General features: G+C 35.9%; 1 protein-coding gene across 1 annotated transcript in view; it reads right to left on the bottom strand.

The window, feature by feature from the left end:
• The window catches only part of LOC125252695 (synaptic vesicle glycoprotein 2C-like), a 66,933-nt gene that overhangs the window by 20,863 nt on the left and 26,882 nt on the right, over window positions 1–19,188 (bottom strand). The window contains exons 3-7 of the mRNA XM_048166211.1: window positions 17,752–17,932; window positions 15,240–15,391; window positions 2,416–2,549; window positions 729–818; window positions 456–566 (exon numbers count right to left, since the gene is read on the bottom strand). Of these exons, the coding sequence (XP_048022168.1) occupies window positions 456–566; window positions 729–818; window positions 2,416–2,549; window positions 15,240–15,391; window positions 17,752–17,932 (668 nt within the window). The remainder of the gene's footprint in view (window positions 1–455; window positions 567–728; window positions 819–2,415; window positions 2,550–15,239; window positions 15,392–17,751; window positions 17,933–19,188) is intronic.

Raw genomic sequence — 19,188 nt, 5'->3', positions numbered from 1 at the left:
TTTAAACCAGCTTTTCAGAAAATACTGATGTTAATATATATATATATATATATATATATATAGTACATCCTACTTTATCCACATACATACTGTACATTCGTGTAAAGTGATATTTATCCAACTATGTAGCATATCTTGAGCACAAATCATCATATTAGAATGATTTCTAAAGGCGGAGTAATGATGCTGAAAATTCAGCTTTGACTACAGGAATAAATTACATTTTACAATATATTTCACAACATTGCTGTTGTAAAAACCCTTTACAGAAGAGACTTCTTTCAAAACATTTAAAAATCATATTTTTGAACTCTTGTGTAAATTGCCTTAGACACACAGAAACGCAGTCATCACGCAGGCGGTTAGTCTTTCGCAGTGAATCTCCTCTCACACGTCCTCCATGATCTGAGGTGTATGTGTGGATCTGCAGGAGATCTGAGGGTTTGTTCACTCACTCCGTGCAGTTCTCTCTTGATCCGGAATAAGACTTTGGCTACAGGGTTTGCCGACTCCGACTGCATCTCCACCAGCTCATCCAGATGCTTGGGGATCTTTATACGGTTCACCTGCAGGTGGAGACAGAGAGACGTGACGTTACCAGTGCAGCGCTTCGGTTAGGAACGCTTTGACTGAGTGGGGTCAAAGGGTCAAACTGTATAGCTTTTGCTGGTCTTGTTAACCACAGCTGGCTGAGTGTGTGAGAGAGAACGAGAGTGTGTGTGACTCACAGTAAAGACTTTCTCCGGCTCTCCACGCGCTCTCATGTTAGTGTCATGAATCTGTTTGAGAACCATCCACGCCTCGTCATGTTTTCCCATCTGTACACAAACAAAAAACAATCTCAAGTCAAGTTAAATTTATTTGTATAGCACTTTTCACAGCACACATTGCTTCAAAGCAGCTGTACAGATAATCCTGATGTTTAGAATATCTTTATAAAATCTTCATGCCTTATAGTCACATTTAGCAGATTAGAGCTGGGTAATAATATAGTTACATTCAGCGATGATGTAAACTATCAAGCAGTTGAGATTTGCTAGTATCGCTTCACGTGTGTATGTATATGGATAAAGTTATATCCAACTTAATGAGCCCTATCATACACCCGGCGCAACGCAAGTGTTTTTTGCTAGTTTCAGCCGGGCAGTTATCATTTTCATGCCTTGAAAATAAAAATAAATAGCATTTGTGCCCATTTGTGCACCCATGGGCGTGCTGGTCTGAAAAAGAAGGAGTGTTCAGGCACATTGTTGGCGTGTTGCTATTTTGAGGCAACTGAAATAGACCGCGCCATTGACCAACTGAAACCTGGTCTAAAGTCAATGGAGCAGTAATGGAGTTCAGTTTTTCTACTTGCAAATCCCGCCATGTAAATAGCGAATCCGCCATGGCGTGAGCGCAACTGGCTTTTAAAGGGAATGGGAGATGACACGTTTATTGCATGTTACGCCCAAAACACACCCATTACTCATTAAGAGAATAGGGACAACCCTTTTAGACCATGCACCGGGTGCGCCGACCATTTTTTTCCATTGTTAAACTAGCAAAAGAGGATTCGGACATGCCCTAAGTGCACCTGCGGCGTGTGCTTTAGACCATGCACTTCGTTTGTTAAAGGGATAGTTCACCCAAAAATTAAAATTTGATGTTTCTCACACAAACCGATCGTTTCGTGTCTTTGGACATCAATGGGTCGTCACAAGCCGCAGGGTTTAATTTGTATTTGTCTGTGCATGTTTTTTTGACTCTTATAGATGGACTTCCCATTGACATGCATTATACGACTGACAGACCACAACGGTTGGAGTTAAAAATCATCATTTGTGTTCTACTGAAGAAACAAAGTCACCTACATCTTGGATGCCCTGGAGGTAAGCAGATACACATCAAATTTTCATTTTTGGGTGAACTATCCCTTTAAAATAGGGCCCTATATATAGAGAGCTATGCAATAATAGAGTTTACAATTTGAAGGCAAACACTACTTTGCTACACTAGCAGGCAAAATTTTTTACATCTTGTTGGAATTATCCTGACAATTTTCCTCATATTTGAATAATAGTTCAGCGATGAAAACTACGAAATACGTAATGATGTAATGATCAAAACGTGACACTAATTTGAGTTCATACTTTTTGTTAATTTTCCACAAATTCAGAGTCTCACAAACATCAAATTTAAGAATTTTGTTAAATAATACATAAAATTTCACTCGGAATATATGGCATGGGATCACTCTGTGATACTTTTGCTGTCATTATATGGACGAACACAAACTCTCCTTTTGTGGTCCTTAGAAGAAATAAGGGCATCGGCATTAGAACAACACCAGGAAATGATGTAATTTTCATTTTAGGGTTAACTATCTCTTTAAATAACAGTAAACACACATGTGAACATGCACACTGTCATTACCTCCAGGTAGAAGCGTGGACTCTCCGGCATGAACGTGAGCGCAACGACCGCAGAGACGCAGGGCAGAGCGCAGACCACCACAAACACCCGCCAACTGTGGAACTGATACGCTGAACCCATACTGAAGCTCCAGCCTAATCACACAGACAGAGAAAGAGATTGATTATGATTTCACTTTTTTAACTTTAGTTAGTGTGTAATGTTGCTGTTTGATCATAAACAACATCTGCAAAGTTACAACACTCAAAGTTCAATGCAAAGGAGATATTTTCTTTTACTGAAATCACTTTTTAAGGACTACAACAAACGGCTGGTAGAGACTACAACAAGCTTCTTCCTGGGTTGGTGACATCACAAACCTCAAAATTTACATAAACCCCGCCCCCGAGAACACACAACAAAGGGGGCGGGGCCATGTTGGGCTGCTTTAGAGAAGAGGAAGAGTTGTTGTAGTAGAGTGTTGTTGTCATGCTGTCATTTTACGTCGGACTGCTTCACAAACGAGGGTCAATTCAACACAAAAGATGAACATGACGACACATGCTAGTGGATGAGTTGAATCAACATAAATTTATCCACTAACTATTCAGAAACGTCCAGTTTCTTTGTAAAAGACTCCGGTTTGAACAATGTAAGGCTGAACTGACAATCCTCATTTTGGCTGCGTGAGATTCTCCAGCTTTGTTGTTGTTGAGATGTTAAAGCTCCGCCCTCTTCTGGAAAGGGGGCAGGGAGCAGCAGCTCATTTGCATTTACACTGCATTCCAAATTATTATGCAAGTGACATATCAGAAACATTTCAGTAGAATAAACATTCAGATTTGAGTTTTTCTAAGAAAATGTTTGTTTGTTTATTTATCCATGTCTTTTTAAATAACTGGTATTAATCTCAGACAAAATAATTTGCCAGGTCTATGGAAACCCTACTTAGAGGCTTTTCCACATTATTAAGCAAGTCACAGTTCTCATGAAATATGGGGAGGAAGAAAGATCTTTCTGAAGATGAAAAGCATGAAATGAAGCAATTTTGTGCAAAAGGCATGAAAACAACTAATATTGTGTGAAACTGAATGGAGATTATCAAATTATCATAAGATTTGTGAGTGATTTAGAGCACAGCAGAACTCAGTCAGATAAAGGCTTATTAAGGAAAGTTCCTGTCAAAAAAATTAATTGCATTAAAAGGGCAGCTTTAAAAAAAAGCCAGTGTTGAGCAGCAAACAGGTATTTGAAGCTGCTGGTGTCTCTGGAGTCTCGAGAAGCTCTCCATGCAGGCTGGCAGTTGTGCGTAAAGATGCATTTCAGCCACTCCAAACCAAACCTCACAAAGAGAAACATTTACAGTGGGTTTAGAAATACATGAAGACTAATTTTTAAATAGTTTTATTCACTGAGTAATGCCGTACTACAATGGATGGTCTAAATGGATGGATTTCTGGATGGTTGGTGAATGGCCACCACGTTCCAACAAGACTGCGATGTCAGCAGGGAGCTGGCGGGTGATGATTTGGGCTGGAATATTGGGAAGTGAGATGGAAGGTCCCTTTAGGTTCTCTGAGGGTATTAAAATGACTTTTGCAAGATATGTGGAGTTCATAATTGGCCATTTTCTGTTATGGTATAAAAAGGAGGATAGTGCCTTCTGAAATACAATGCACTATGCACTATCCCATGCTGCAAAAAAACACCACAGCAATAAAACTGTTTGAAAATGTATTTCTACACCCACTGTAAATGTTTCTCTTTGTGAGCTTTGGTTTGGAGTGGCTGAAATGCATCTTTACGCACAACTGCCAGCCTGAATGGAGAGCTTCTTGAGACTCCAGAGACACCAGCAGCTTCAAATACCTGTTTGCTGCTCAACACTGGCTTTTTTTTATAGCTGCCCTTTTAATGCAATACATTTTTTGACAGGAACTTTCCTTAATAAGCCTTTATCTGACCGAGTTCTGCTGTTCTCTAAATCACTCACAAATCTTATGATAATTTAATAATCTCCATTTAGTTTCCACACAGTATTAGTTGTTTTCATGCCTTTTGCACAACATTGCACCATTTCATGCTTTTCATCTTCAGAAAGATCTTTCTTCCTCCCCATATTTCATGAGAACTGTGATTCGCTTAATAATGTGGAACAACCTCTAAGTAGGGTTTCCATAGATCTGGCAAATTATTTTGTCTGAGATTGATGCCAGTTATCTAAAAAGACATGGATAAATAAACAAACAAACATTTTCTTAGAAAAACTAAAATCTGAATGTTTATTGTACTAAAATCTTACTGATATGTCAATTGCATAATAATTTGGAACGCAGTGTAAAGGGACACACATAATTTTTTTTGCTCACACCCAAATAGGGTCAAATTTGACAAGCTATAATAAATGATCTGTGTAAAATAAATAAATAAAACTTTTGGTGTTCAACAAATGTCAAGTACGTGTCAAGTTATTTTAATAGTACAGTATTATTCATGCATTTGAAATAGAATATTATTATTAATATTATCATTTACAATAATAACCCTGCACAGTACCATGGTGTTTTTTGGTTTTGCTGGTGACACAAGCAAATGCGGTTCAGCACAACACAAAATACGCAAAAAGTGATTTCCACAAAAGCCTTTGAAAAGCCTCCGCAACTAAATTTCACAGTGAATAAGTTTGTTTTGGTGTGTGTGTGTGAAGAGGAGTCGATTAGGAATGCCTGCAGGAGTAATACTGCTGAAAAAACACACTCTCGCTGAAAAATAATCATTAAAGTTGGTATCATTTTCCACATGGCTGCTGCTCTCTGACGCTGCGGAGAATGTCTAGAGGCGCAGCGGCACCATATGGTGTGTGTGTGTGGCTGGAGACGCAGTGTGTTTTATTCACAAACTGAGAAACAGTGAGCGATGGAGCTGAGCAAGATGCTTACAGGACAGCTGCGGGGGAACGGAGAGTAAAAAACGAAGATGCCTCGGAGGACAGAAAGGCCTTAGACCAGAAAAAGATGTTTAAAGGAAAATTCTGTCATCGTTTACTCACTCTCATGTCACTTCAGACACAAATGGAGTTTAGCAGAATGTTCAAGCTGCTCTTTTCAGTACAATGACGGTGGATGAGGACTGATGAGAAGTTCATATGATTTGAGCGCCGTATTACAAGCTTTCTGAAGTTGATTCTTGTGTCAAAAGCTGACCAAAAAAAGGTTTTTGAATTTCATTCAAAGTTTGCTTTGCAAAGTATGCTGAAGAGCAAATGACAAGCATGATGATAGAATTTTCACTTTTGGGTGAACTTCCTTTAAATTCCCTTAAAAAAATGTTTTTTCCCCCTCAATATACACAGTAAAAACTTCAGGAGTTGTACTGTGTGGGGGAGTAGGGCTGCAAACAAAACAAAACAAAACAAAATATAATAAAATAATAAAAAAAAATTACATTTTTAAAAAAAAAATAAATAAAATAATAAATATATATTTATAATAAATAATATAATAAATAATAAATAAAAATAATCTGTAAGCAAATATTTTTCAAGTTTCACAGAAAATGAAATACATAAATACATGTATTGAATAAATATTGATAGTTAAATAAAGATAATTATCTACATACAAACATATGTATATAAAAAAATCAGCAAATTAAAATGAAACAAACACACATTAGGTTTTGGTATCTTTGTGGGAACTTTCCATAGACATGATTTATATACCATACAAACTGTGTTCTCTATCCCCATATATATATATATATATATATATATATACACATTTTTACATTTTCAAACAAGCATCATTTAGTATGTTTATTAAGTTTAGCCCTCACAATGTAGGTTAACAAGTACACACACACACACACACACACACACACACACACACACACACACACACACACACACACACACACACACACACAGCCCTGTAGTCTCTAAACACTAATGTCTTCTAGATTCTAATGCAATTACTCACTCTCGGCTGTAAGAGGCCGTAAGGGACACACAGAAACATCACCACTGAGAGGAAAGTTAATATTACATCCTTAGAACCTGCTCACTTGCAACCTCTCTCTCTCTCTCTTACGCCACATCTCCATCCTGAACAATATACAAGATCAGAAATATCTCAAAGACTGCTCTTTCAGAGCTCAGGACACATAGTATGCACAGTTATGTCTCATTTAAAAGTAAAATGTTCATCTCAGAAGTTTCTCCTAAAATTCCTTAGAGAAAATATGACTCAAATGACTCATCTTCATACAGTAAGAGTCTGCGCTTTTTCCTGTTGTGGCGGTTAGCAAACAGCATTGCAATACCGCAAGCGCCCCCTTCTGGATTGGAGTGTGAATCGCCTGTGAATGACCGTATTCGTCTGCATGAACCGAACCATGACGTCCATGCGGTTCGGGACGAATACATGTACTGTTACACCCTTATAATACATATGGCACCAAGATGTTAGCAGCAGATCCTTTAAGTCCTGTAAGATGTGAGGTGGATTCTCCATGGATCGGACTTGTTTGTTCAGCACATCCCACAGATGCTCCATTGGATTGAGATCTGGGGAATTTGGAGGCCAAGTCAACACCTCAAACTCATTGTTGTGCTCCTCAAACCATTCCTGAACCACTTTTGCTTTGTGTCAGGAGCATTATCCTGCTGAAAGAGGCCACAGCCACCAGGGAATACTGTTTCCATGAAAGGATGTACATGGTCTCAACAATGCTTAGGTAGGTGGTACGTGTCAAAGTAACATCCACATGGATGGCAGGACCCAAAGTTTCCCAGCAGAACATTGCCCAAAGCATCACACTGCCTCCGCCGGCTCGCCTTCTTCCCATAGTGCATCCTGGTGCCATGTGTTCCCCAGGTAAGCGACGCACACGCACCCGGTCATCCACGTGATGTAAAAGAAAACGTGATTCATCAGACCATCTTCTTCCATTGCTCCCTGGTCCAGTTCTGATCCTCATGTGTCCACTGTTTTCTATATATATATATCATTATAAGATCATTATGTGGAGTCTCACACAGATGTGTTTGTCCAGACAGGATCAATATCTGGCACAAAAGCACATGTGCTCCGGTTAAAAAGGCAATAAGACTGGATCACTTTTTGGCAGTGGCAATAACACTCATTACAGGGCCGCAGCGCTCTGTGTGTGTGTGTGTGTGTGTGTATGAGAGAGAGAGGAATAACCCCACGGGTGCGTGTTTATCAGTCACCATAGAGAATCTCATTATATAGATTATGTGTGTAATGGAGTGTGTTCATGGACCACTGACTCTAGAGAGACACACTAGCACAACACAGTGAATAACGCAGCACATCGGTATTCACTGCAGCTCCAGCTTCATCACAAACCAGCACAGACCAGCTAAACCAGTGCTTAACAACTGAACATTGACTTATATTGGTTTAGACTGGTGACCAGCACGCCTACACAACAGCAACTTTTTATCCTGACTGTATTCATTTCTACTTCAGAACAAAAGTTGGAGGATATGCAGAACACACACACACTTAAACGGTTTCACCGCCGCCGAAGTCCTTCACCTGCCTCTCGCCCCGCTCCTGCAGTGATGAAGGCATTGCGGCAGAACCATTTCAGCACACGCCGCTGCCTCCTGACCACAGAAACGGTGCTAAAACAAGACGCTAATCAATTGACCTCAATTACCAGCACAGTATCTTGCAGAAGACCAGCAGCCCCTTATATCTGCTCTTGTTTACACTCTCTCACGGAAAATTACCCATCAACCTCTCATAATGAGATGATGAAGGACAGAGAGGCTTCCCGTAAAGCAGAAGAGCACGAAACGCTTCCCAGAGGATCAGTTATGTGATATCAGCACAAACATCTGACACATTCTCAACAAATTGCATCTTGTTCGGTGCTATGTGATATTTATGAAAGGTAATTGCGACTTTTTATCTCACAATTCTGACTTTTATTCTCGCAATTCTGAGTCAGAATAAAATGCGATAAAAACTCACAATTGCGAGAAAAAAAAGTAAAAGTTGGGACTTTATATCTGACTTTATATCACATAATTCTGACTTTATATCACGTAATTCTGACTTTATTTGACATAATTCTGACTTTATATCACGTAATTCTGACTTTATATCACATAATTCTGACTTTATATCACATAATTCTGACTTTATATCACGTAATTCTGACTTTATATCACGTAATTCTGACTTTATATCACATAATTCTGACTTTATATCACGTAATTCTGACTTTATATCACATAATTCTGACTTTATATCACGTAATTCTGACTTTATATCACATAATTCTGACTTTATATCACGTAATTTTGACTTTATATCTGACTTTATATCACATAATTCTGACTTTATATCACGTAATTCTGACTTTATATCTGACTTTATATCACATAATTCTGACTTTATATCACGTAATTCTGACTTTATATCTGACTTTATATCAGATAATTCTGACTTTATATCACATAATTCTGACTTTATATCACATAATTCTGACTTTATATCTGACTTTATATCAGATAATTCTGACTTTATATCAGATAATTCTGACTTTATATCACATAATTCTGACTTTATATCACGTAATTCTGACTTTATATCTGACTTTATATCAGATAATTCCGACTTTATATCACATAATTCTGACTTTATATCACATAATTCTGACTTTATATCACGTAATTCTGACTTTATATCTGACTTTATATCAGATAATTCTGACTTTATATCTGACTTTATATCAGATAATTCTGACTTTATATCACGTAATTCTGACTTTATATCACGTAATTCTGACTTTATATCACGTAATTCTGACTTTATATCACATAATTCTGACTTTATATCACATAATTCTGACTTTATATCTGACTTTATATCAGATAATTCTGACTTTATATCACGTAATTCTGACTTTATATCAGATAATTCTGACTTTATATCACATAATTCTGACTTTATATCACGTAATTTTGACTTTATATCTGACTTTATATCACATAATTCTGACTTTATATCACGTAATTCTGACTTTATATCAGATAATTCTGACTTTATATCACATAATTCTGACTTTATATCAGATAATTCTGACTTTATATCACGTAATTCTGACTTTATATCACGTAATTCTGACTTTATATCACGTAATTCTGACTTTATATCAGATAATTCTGACTTTATATCACATAATTCTGACTTTATATCTGACTTTATATCAGATAATTCTGACTTTATATCACATAATTCTGACTTTATATCTGACTTTATATCAGATAATTCTGACTTTATATCACGTAATTCTGACTTTATATCAGATAATTCTGACTTTATATCATATAATTCTGACTTTATATCACGTAATTCTGACTTTATATCAGATAATTCTGACTTTATATCACATAATTCTGACTTTATATCTCGTAATTCTGACTTTATATCACATAATTCTGACTTTATATCTCGTAATTCTGACTTTATATCACGTAATTTTGACTTTATATCACGTAATTCTGACTTTATATCACGTAATTCTGACTTTATATCACGTAATTCTGACTTTATATCACGTAATTCTGACTTTATATCACATAATTCTGACTTTATATCACATAATTCTGACTTTATATCTGACTTTATATCAGATAATTCTGACTTTATATCTCACTCAACAGCAACTTTTTATCCTGACTGTATTCATTTCTACTTCAGAACAAAAGTTGGAGGATATGCAGAACACACACACACTTAAACGGTTTCACCGCCGCCGAAGTCCTTATATCACGTAATTCTGACTTTATATCACATAATTCTGACTTTATATCACGTAATTCTGACTTTATATCACATAATTCTGACTTTATATCACGTAATTCTGACTTTATATCACATAATTCTGACTTTATATCACGTAATTCTGACTTTATATCTGACTTTATATCAGATAATTCTGACTTTATATCACATAATTCTGACTTTATATCACATAATTCTGACTTTATATCTGACTTTATATCAGATAATTCTGACTTTATATCAGATAATTCTGACTTTATATCACATAATTCTGACTTTATATCACGTAATTCTGACTTTATATCTGACTTTATATCAGATAATTCCGACTTCATATCACATAATTCTGACTTTATATCACATAATTCTGACTTTATATCACGTAATTCTGACTTTATATCTGACTTTATATCAGATAATTCTGACTTTATATCTGACTTTATATCAGATAATTCTGACTTTATATCACGTAATTCTGACTTTATATCACGTAATTCTGACTTTATATCACGTAATTCTGACTTTATATCACATAATTCTGACTTTATATCACATAATTCTGACTTTATATCTGACTTTATATCAGATAATTCTGACTTTATATCACGTAATTCTGACTTTATATCAGATAATTCTGACTTTATATCACATAATTCTGACTTTATATCACGTAATTTTGACTTTATATCTGACTTTATATCACATAATTCTGACTTTATATCACGTAATTCTGACTTTATATCAGATAATTCTGACTTTATATCACGTAATTCTGACTTTATATCAGATAATTCTGACTTTATATCACGTAATTCTGACTTTATATCACGTAATTCTGACTTTATATCACGTAATTCTGACTTTATATCAGATAATTCTGACTTTATATCACATAATTCTGACTTTATATCTGACTTTATATCAGATAATTCTGACTTTATATCACATAATTCTGACTTTATATCTGACTTTATATCAGATAATTCTGACTTTATATCACGTAATTCTGACTTTATATCAGATAATTCTGACTTTATATCACGTAATTCTGACTTTATATCAGATAATTCTGACTTTATATCACGTAATTCTGACTTTATATCACGTAATTCTGACTTTATATCACGTAATTCTGACTTTATATCACATAATTCTGACTTTATATCACATAATTCTGACTTTATATCTGACTTTATATCAGATAATTCTGACTTTATATCACATAATTCTGACTTTATATCTGACTTTATATCAGATAATTCTGACTTTATATCACGTAATTCTGACTTTATATCAGATAATTCTGACTTTATATCATATAATTCTGACTTTATATCACGTAATTCTGACTTTATATCAGATAATTCTGACTTTATATCACATAATTCTGACTTTATATCTCGTAATTCTGACTTTATATCACATAATTCTGACTTTATATCTCGTAATTCTGACTTTATATCTCACAATTCTGACTTTATAACTCTTACAATTCTGAGAAAAAAAGTCAGAATTGTGAGATAAGTCGCAATTACCTTTTTTATTTTTTTATTTAGTGGAGGAAACAAGCTTCCATAGATATAGTCCACTAGCAGGATAGCAGAATTGTATTTAAATTTAAAACAAAACAAAATAACCAGTTGGAGTAAGTCAAACACACTAGCAACCATTTAGCAACACTTTAGCAAACCAGTGACAGTCACCTTTGCATTGTAACACCTTTGCATTGTAAATGTGCATTCTGCATGCAGGGATGGGCAGTATTTCAGATACATGTATTTAAAATACGTATTTGAAATACAAAATACTATTTTGTATTTTGTATTTTAAAGCCTTTGGAAAAAATCAAATGTAATTTGTATTTAAATACATTTAAGATGAGTATTTTTGTATTTTCAAAATACTCAAAATACTTTGAGACAGTCATCCTCTTTATCAGGGTGTTGTTTTCATGCATCAACTAGTTGTGTTTGAAGCATTAACGTTACTGCATGTTAGGGATGGGTGATATCATATGACAATATCGTAGATTCGTAGCGATGATATAAATTGTGAATCGATGGAACTTTTTCTAAATCGTTTACATAGATAGGACTTTCCGCTTTCTCTTTAGCTTTGTGCAGTTGAAGCCTTGTTTATACTTTCGCAATTCGCATGGCTGTACGCCATGAACCTGCTTACTGCGCGTGCTCCTCAGTAAACCTACAAGGCTTTTATGCTTGACGTGCTCTCCGTTGTATAATTCTGTGAAACGACAGAGGGCGACTCTGAGTAATTGTTCTCCAAACCACCAAAAAGCAGCGATGAGAGGAAGTAGTTTGCCGAATAATTTGTCAAACACCTCTTATACTCTGTCAAAAACTCGTCTTGTGAGAAGTTTGTGAATAAATGGATTTCTTCACATGTAAACCGATTAGGTTGTGGGTCATTTTGACGACACATGTGAAAAAGTTTTTTAGTACACTTCTTAAACCCTAACCAAATAATCAAGTTAAAGGGTCATGAAACCCCAAAACACATTTTTTGAGATATAAACAGATATGTATAGGCTGCACATCATTGAAAACACTAAAGGTACTCATTAATGTTATTCATAAGTGAAAAATAGTTATTTTTGCATTTTTCAGAGCGATTTCTGTCTTCCTGTTTGAAAAGCCGAGTCGGAGCAACGTCACAAAATCTGACGTCATTGTGTACTTTCGAACATGCTGATGTAGACTGTTTCGAGCGATTCTCGACATATATTCATGACATAAAGCTCATTCAATCCAATCACTGCGGTGTAGTATGCATACGATATGAGGAAGTGTCACTTTTCTCGCCTCGGTCTTTTGTCATTCAGAGACATATCGTTGTTGCTCGTTTCCTCAGTACTACAACACAATGTGTTTTCCTGCGACGTGACCAGAGCAGAGGTTTGTGTGCATGTGGATTGTTTTGCTGTAATCTACCAGCACAAATGGAAAATATGTTCGCGTGAGATCGCGTTACAGCGGAGAATTCAAATGTCACAAAAGTGCGGCTCATTCTCCTCTGCCTGCTCTAGCTGCGTTCAAACACGCGAGCCGTAGTCTGTTTCCCTCAGCACAGCAGCACATGTGTTGTTTGTATTTTGCTCGCGATGCGGTCAGAACTGGAGTTTGAATACGAACACATGAAAAATACGATTGTTTTTACGATATAAAGGCGGAGCGCGCATATGATCGGTTTCAGCGCGGAGCTCCGCGATGAGTTTAATAACACTAGCCACGTGACACATAGCTCATACAGAATAAAGTATCCGTGTTTAAAGTTTTTATTTCACACATTCTCCTGCACCAAACATTAACCAGCACGGTGTAGTTATGCACACATATTTCATCAAGTCTTCTTCAAATGAATTATATGTGTAAACAGGGACACTGATACAGTGGTGTAGCCTATCTGAACGCGACGACACGATTATCCTAAAAGACTGATTCTGAGAGTGCAGTGCTCGTAAATGTAATCAAAGTAACCTATTATTAGCCCTATTAAATATTTTTTCACATTTCTCCCTTGTGCTTGGGAGTTTGTTGACATTTTCTCCGTGCTCATATATTAATATTCATTGTCTCTGTTTCATTGGTTGTTCTCTCCCCTCTTCTCCCCCTCTACACTCCCACTTTTCCAGAGCTTTACACGCCCATTTTCACAGACTTTTTGAAACTCAGAGGTGTGAATGACCAGGGTAAAACAGGGGGGTTTCATGACCAGTAAACTTGAAATTGTGACTTGTGACATTAGAACAAAACATATTAATATGATAACATATGTATAACACTAAATTGAACAATACTGTGTTATATATGTTTTTTAATTCATTAATTATTTTATTTCAATTAACGATTGTATTAAACACGACCATTACTTTATTCATTATTTCTGCTATGCAGGCTCATTTTGTAAATGTAATCATTTTAAATTTTACAAACATGGTGCTTTATGAAAATGTAACTGGACACATTTCCAAATTGTGATTGTGTTTACCCATCTATAATGTTTGTTTATGTAGAGACGAAATAATTAGGTTAATCATTGTCTGTCTCCATCAGTTTAGTGTAGTGATTGTGTGCATTTGTGATGACAATGATGAAAGATACACTACACTTTTAGTTTTATTGTTCACCAAAAAAGTGCCAAATGATTTCTAATTAAAAAAGTTTTTATTTTAGATAAACTTTATATTTTCTAATTATGTATATAGAAACAAATAAACTTAACATTAAATAAATATAAAAGTTACTATACTACTTGCGTAAAAAAAAAGCATCAAAAGAGTTTGAAATTCAGTTTTTGCTGTGGTATCAAAACTGATATTGATAATTGTGAAACCATGCCATATATTGTCATATCACCCATCCCTATTCTTTGCTATATAGCAGAAAAGGTTCCCACAGTTTTACAGTTTTTTTTAGTAGTGTTCACCATAAGTAAAAGACTACATTGTAACCTTGTCAGAAGTAAGTATATAAATGGCTGCTATTTTGCACTACATAAGTTTATTTGTAATTACCAGCAACGAAGCAAGCACTTAAGAAAGAGAGAGAGAGAGAATGACAGAGAGAGCAGAAATGAGGTAAGTTTCTAAGTAGTAATAGGCCAGAATAGGCCCAGATAGATTTCAGCCTAATAGGGATACCTGCACTGAATCTTCAATTTCACATGTATTTTGTGTATTTTCAAAATACAAAATACTGTATTTGTATTTAAATACATTTTCCCACACAGTATTTTGTATTTGTATTTAAATACATTTTTCCACACAGTATTTTGTATTTGTATTTTAAATACATTTCCATGTATTTACGCCCATCTCTGTCTGCATGCACAAATATATAACTGTTTAGTTACGCATAAATGCAATTTGAAAAAAAAAAAATAATGAAATGAAATCATGTCAATGCAAAGCAGCCCTACAGATCACTGTACTGGTGATGGATGTGAATCACTGGATATACAGTAGTAGTGGAGCTTTACGATTGGTGGGTTGGTGCTGTCACTCACCGTAGTGTGGTATAATGGCCCAGGCCATGGCCGACGCGTAGATCCCGCCCACCATCCAGAACATGCACAGCCAGCTCAGGTGTTCGCCACGCTTCTCACGGGCCAGAAACTCCGCAAAGTATGAGAATACGATGGGAACTGCTCCACCAATCCTATAGATAGATAGATAGATAGATTTCATCAAATAAAATCAACAAAGTTAAAAAAAGAATAAATTGTCTTATGCTCCTCCTTTGTGATGCATCTAGCTATTTTTGAACACAAGGGCCTGTAGTCTGTTTCAGTGTGTATGACCTCTGACCCTGGTTCAGATGGGCCGCAGTGATTGCGCCGCAGCACTGATTCAGTCTGGAGTCACTGCACTGCTGAAGGCCAGGAGACCACGCTGAAATTCAATTAGCAATAAAACTCTCTCTCCTCTTACATTATGGGTCTGTGCCAGGAGGTTAAAACAACTGTGACATTGCAGAAGTGCTTGAAGAGAGACAGAAAGAGTCTGACTGACTGTGAGTCAGTGTGTCGCTCTGAATCCTTATCACTGTGTTTAAAACGACTTTTGTTCTCAGACGGCAGACAGGAGGACGGACATGATGGGGTTGCGCCGTATTCATTGTATTCAGGACATTCCTACGGGATATTTCCAGCTTCTGAAGTGGTTCAATGCTCAGAAGATGATTCAAAAGAAACAAAATGTCAAGGCTTGCATTTGTTTTGCAGGTGTATGATCAGAACAGATCATTTCATTTCAGTGTTTTACACACTTCATCTGTTTCTATAAACATTTGCGAAACAGATTTACTTATCATGCACCACTGACTCACTGCTTAACAATAAATGCTAAAATTTTATCCATTTTATTCCTAAAACATGGTGAATCTTTTTTTTGTTTGTTTTTGTCAGTATTTTCTGATGTATGGAGTGATAAAGAGAGAAATCCAAAGCCCCTTCTGTAAACACCTTTGACTCTAATATGTCAACAAAATGAAACAAGAAATGTTCAATATTTGGCTTTATCCAGTATTCAGAGTTCTGTTCTGGAAATGTATGCAAATTAGTGCATATTTAATTATATAATGGATCATTTGCATATTTAAATTTCAGACAACTTGTAAGGCAAAACTACTGTTATAATGTACTGTGATTAATCATCTGGGGAAGTATGGCGATGTATAATAATTTATTTTACCCTATTCGCCTGTAGTGTCTTTTCTTAAAGGGACAGTACACCTAAAAATGAAACTCTCTTTAAAGGTGCCATCGAACGTTTTTTTACAAGATGTAATATAAGTCTAAGGTGTCCCCTGAATGTGTCTGTGAAGCTGCAGCTCAAAATACCCCATAGATTTTTTTAAATACATTTTTTTAACTGCCTATTTTGAGGCATAATTAGAAATGCGCCGATTCATGCTGCGGCCCCTTTAAATCGCGAGCTCTCTGCCCCCTCCCGAGCTCTCGACTATAATACAGTGCATAAACAAAGTTCACACAGCTAATATAACCCTCAAATGGATCTTTACAAAGTGTTCGTCATGCATGCTGCATGCATACATCGGATTATGTGAGTATTGTATTTATTTGGATGTTTACATTTGATTCTGAATGAGTTTGATAGTGCTCCATGGCTAAAGCTAACATTACACACTGTTGAAGAGATTTATAAAGAATGAAGTTGTGTTTATGAATTATACAGACTGCAAGTGTTTAAAAATGAAAATAGCGACAGCTCTTGTCTCCGTGAATACAGTAATAAACGATGGTAACTTTAACCACATTTAACAGTACATTAGCAACATGTTAACGAAACATTTAGAAAAACAATTTACAAATATCACTAAAAATATCAAGATATCATGGATCATGTCAGTAATTATTGCTCCATCTGCCATTTTTCGCTGTTGTCCTTGCTTGCTTACCTAGTCTGATGATTCACCTGTGCAGATCCAGACGTTAATACTGGCTGCCCTTGTCTAATGCCTTGAACATGGGCTGGCATATGCAAATATTGGGGGCGTACATATTAATGATCCCGACTGTTACGTAACAGTCGGTGTTATGTTGAGATTCGCCTGTTCTTCAGAGGTCTTTTAAACAAATGAGATTTATATAAGAAGGAGGAAACAATGGAGTTTGAGACTCACTGTATGTCATTTCCATGTACTGAACTCTTGTTATTCAACTATGCCAAGATAAATTCAATTTTCAATTCGATGGCACCTTTAAAGTATTAGTAGACTGTTAGGTTAGGGTTAGTGTTAGTGTTAGTAGAATAAGTTGACATGTAGCAGAATGTCTCAAAATAAAGTGTTACCCAAAAGTCTTACGGGTTTGGAACGACATGAGGGTGAGTAACCGATGACAGAATTTTCATTTTTGGGTGAACTGACCCTTTAAGAACGCTCTGAATAACCTTTCCCACACAGCGCAGTTAATTAACTCTTTAGCTAAATAAAGGAAAGATCATCAAAGCAGAAGATGGATCGTTTCCTCCATCCTCAGGAAATATGAGACTCACCCAAATCCCGAGAGCATCCTGCAGAAGAGGAAGGTGCCGTAGCCCTGAACGAAGGACGACAGGAAGGCGAAGAAGCCGTTGACTGACATACACACCAGCAGACACTGCCGCCGGCCCACCTTATCTGACAGACCGCCCCAGAAGAAGGCACCCACCATCATTCCCAGATACACCACACTGCCTGAAGACACATACAGAGGGATATTAGGAGTTCACCATCCTCATCATGAAACCACATACTTCACACACACTCATTCTTGTACACCTATCTTTGTGAGGACATTCATTGACACAATGCAATCTCTTGCTCCTTATCCCATCACAACTAAGGCCATGTTCACACTGCAGCTAAATTCGGTTGTCAGTTCACCTTAATCCCATTCTGTACAAACACAGTTCAAAGTTTTAGGGGATTTACAAAGATTCTATGCAAAGTGTACAGAACCGAACTGAACAACTAGTTGCTAATGATGTATTTTAATGTGCATCATAAATGTTTCAGCAAGAAATCACAGGCCTTGACTCATTTGTGTTGCCAGATCTTACCAGAAAACACAGCGAACAAAAAAACGAAACAAATCCAAATACTTTATGCTGAAAACCAGACTAAAATATCATAACCCGCACCTGCTAACTCTGTAAACTCGATCGCTTTAGAAGACAAGCTTAAAAACAAGCTCAAAAACACTTATAATAAGTGGACATGGCAACACCACAACCTTAACTGTGACTTTATAAAGAATAATTCAAAGAAATATACCAAAGTTCAGATTTTTCAATTGTCTTGTTTAAGTATCATCTTTGTCCAGTGTCATTTTAGTACAATTTATATACTTTTTTAGTATGTATTAATATTTTAAATTAGTGTTAATTTTTATTTTTACATTTTTATTTTAATTCTGTTACATGCTTTTGTATTAGTTTTTGTTGCTTAGTTCTATTTATATTTACCTTTAATTTCAGTTTTAGTAATTTTAGTACTTCAAAACAAACTTATTTATTTCAGTTTTAAAGTTTTTCATCTAATACTTTATTTTTAATACTTTATTTTATTTTATTTCAGCTTACTGAAAACTCATTTTTTATAGATTACAACAACAACACTGTCTTCGTCTCAGATGTTCCTTTGGATAAATAAAAACGGACACAAGTGAGTCAATAGTTTCATTCAGTAAGAATATAGAGCTATAAAATGAACGCTGAGAAAAACTCCAGAGGAGACACATGTGAGTCTTTCTCTCATCTCTCACAGCCATTCGATCTGCAGTTAACCTCATGTTTCAAGTTTAATTTATTTCTAGAGCACATTTGAAGACGAGTTGACCAAAGTGCTGTACATATGGGGTCATAAAACAGACAACAACAATAAAGTACTGTACATTGTATTGCACATTACAGTTCAGAAAACAAACAACAAAGACAATAACCACAGCCCTC

The sequence above is a fragment of the Megalobrama amblycephala genome, linkage group LG18 (assembly GCF_018812025.1).
Source record: "Megalobrama amblycephala isolate DHTTF-2021 linkage group LG18, ASM1881202v1, whole genome shotgun sequence".
NCBI classification, from domain to species: Eukaryota; Metazoa; Chordata; class Actinopteri; order Cypriniformes; family Xenocyprididae; genus Megalobrama; species Megalobrama amblycephala.
This window is presented reverse-complemented; position numbering and strand designations above follow the sequence as displayed.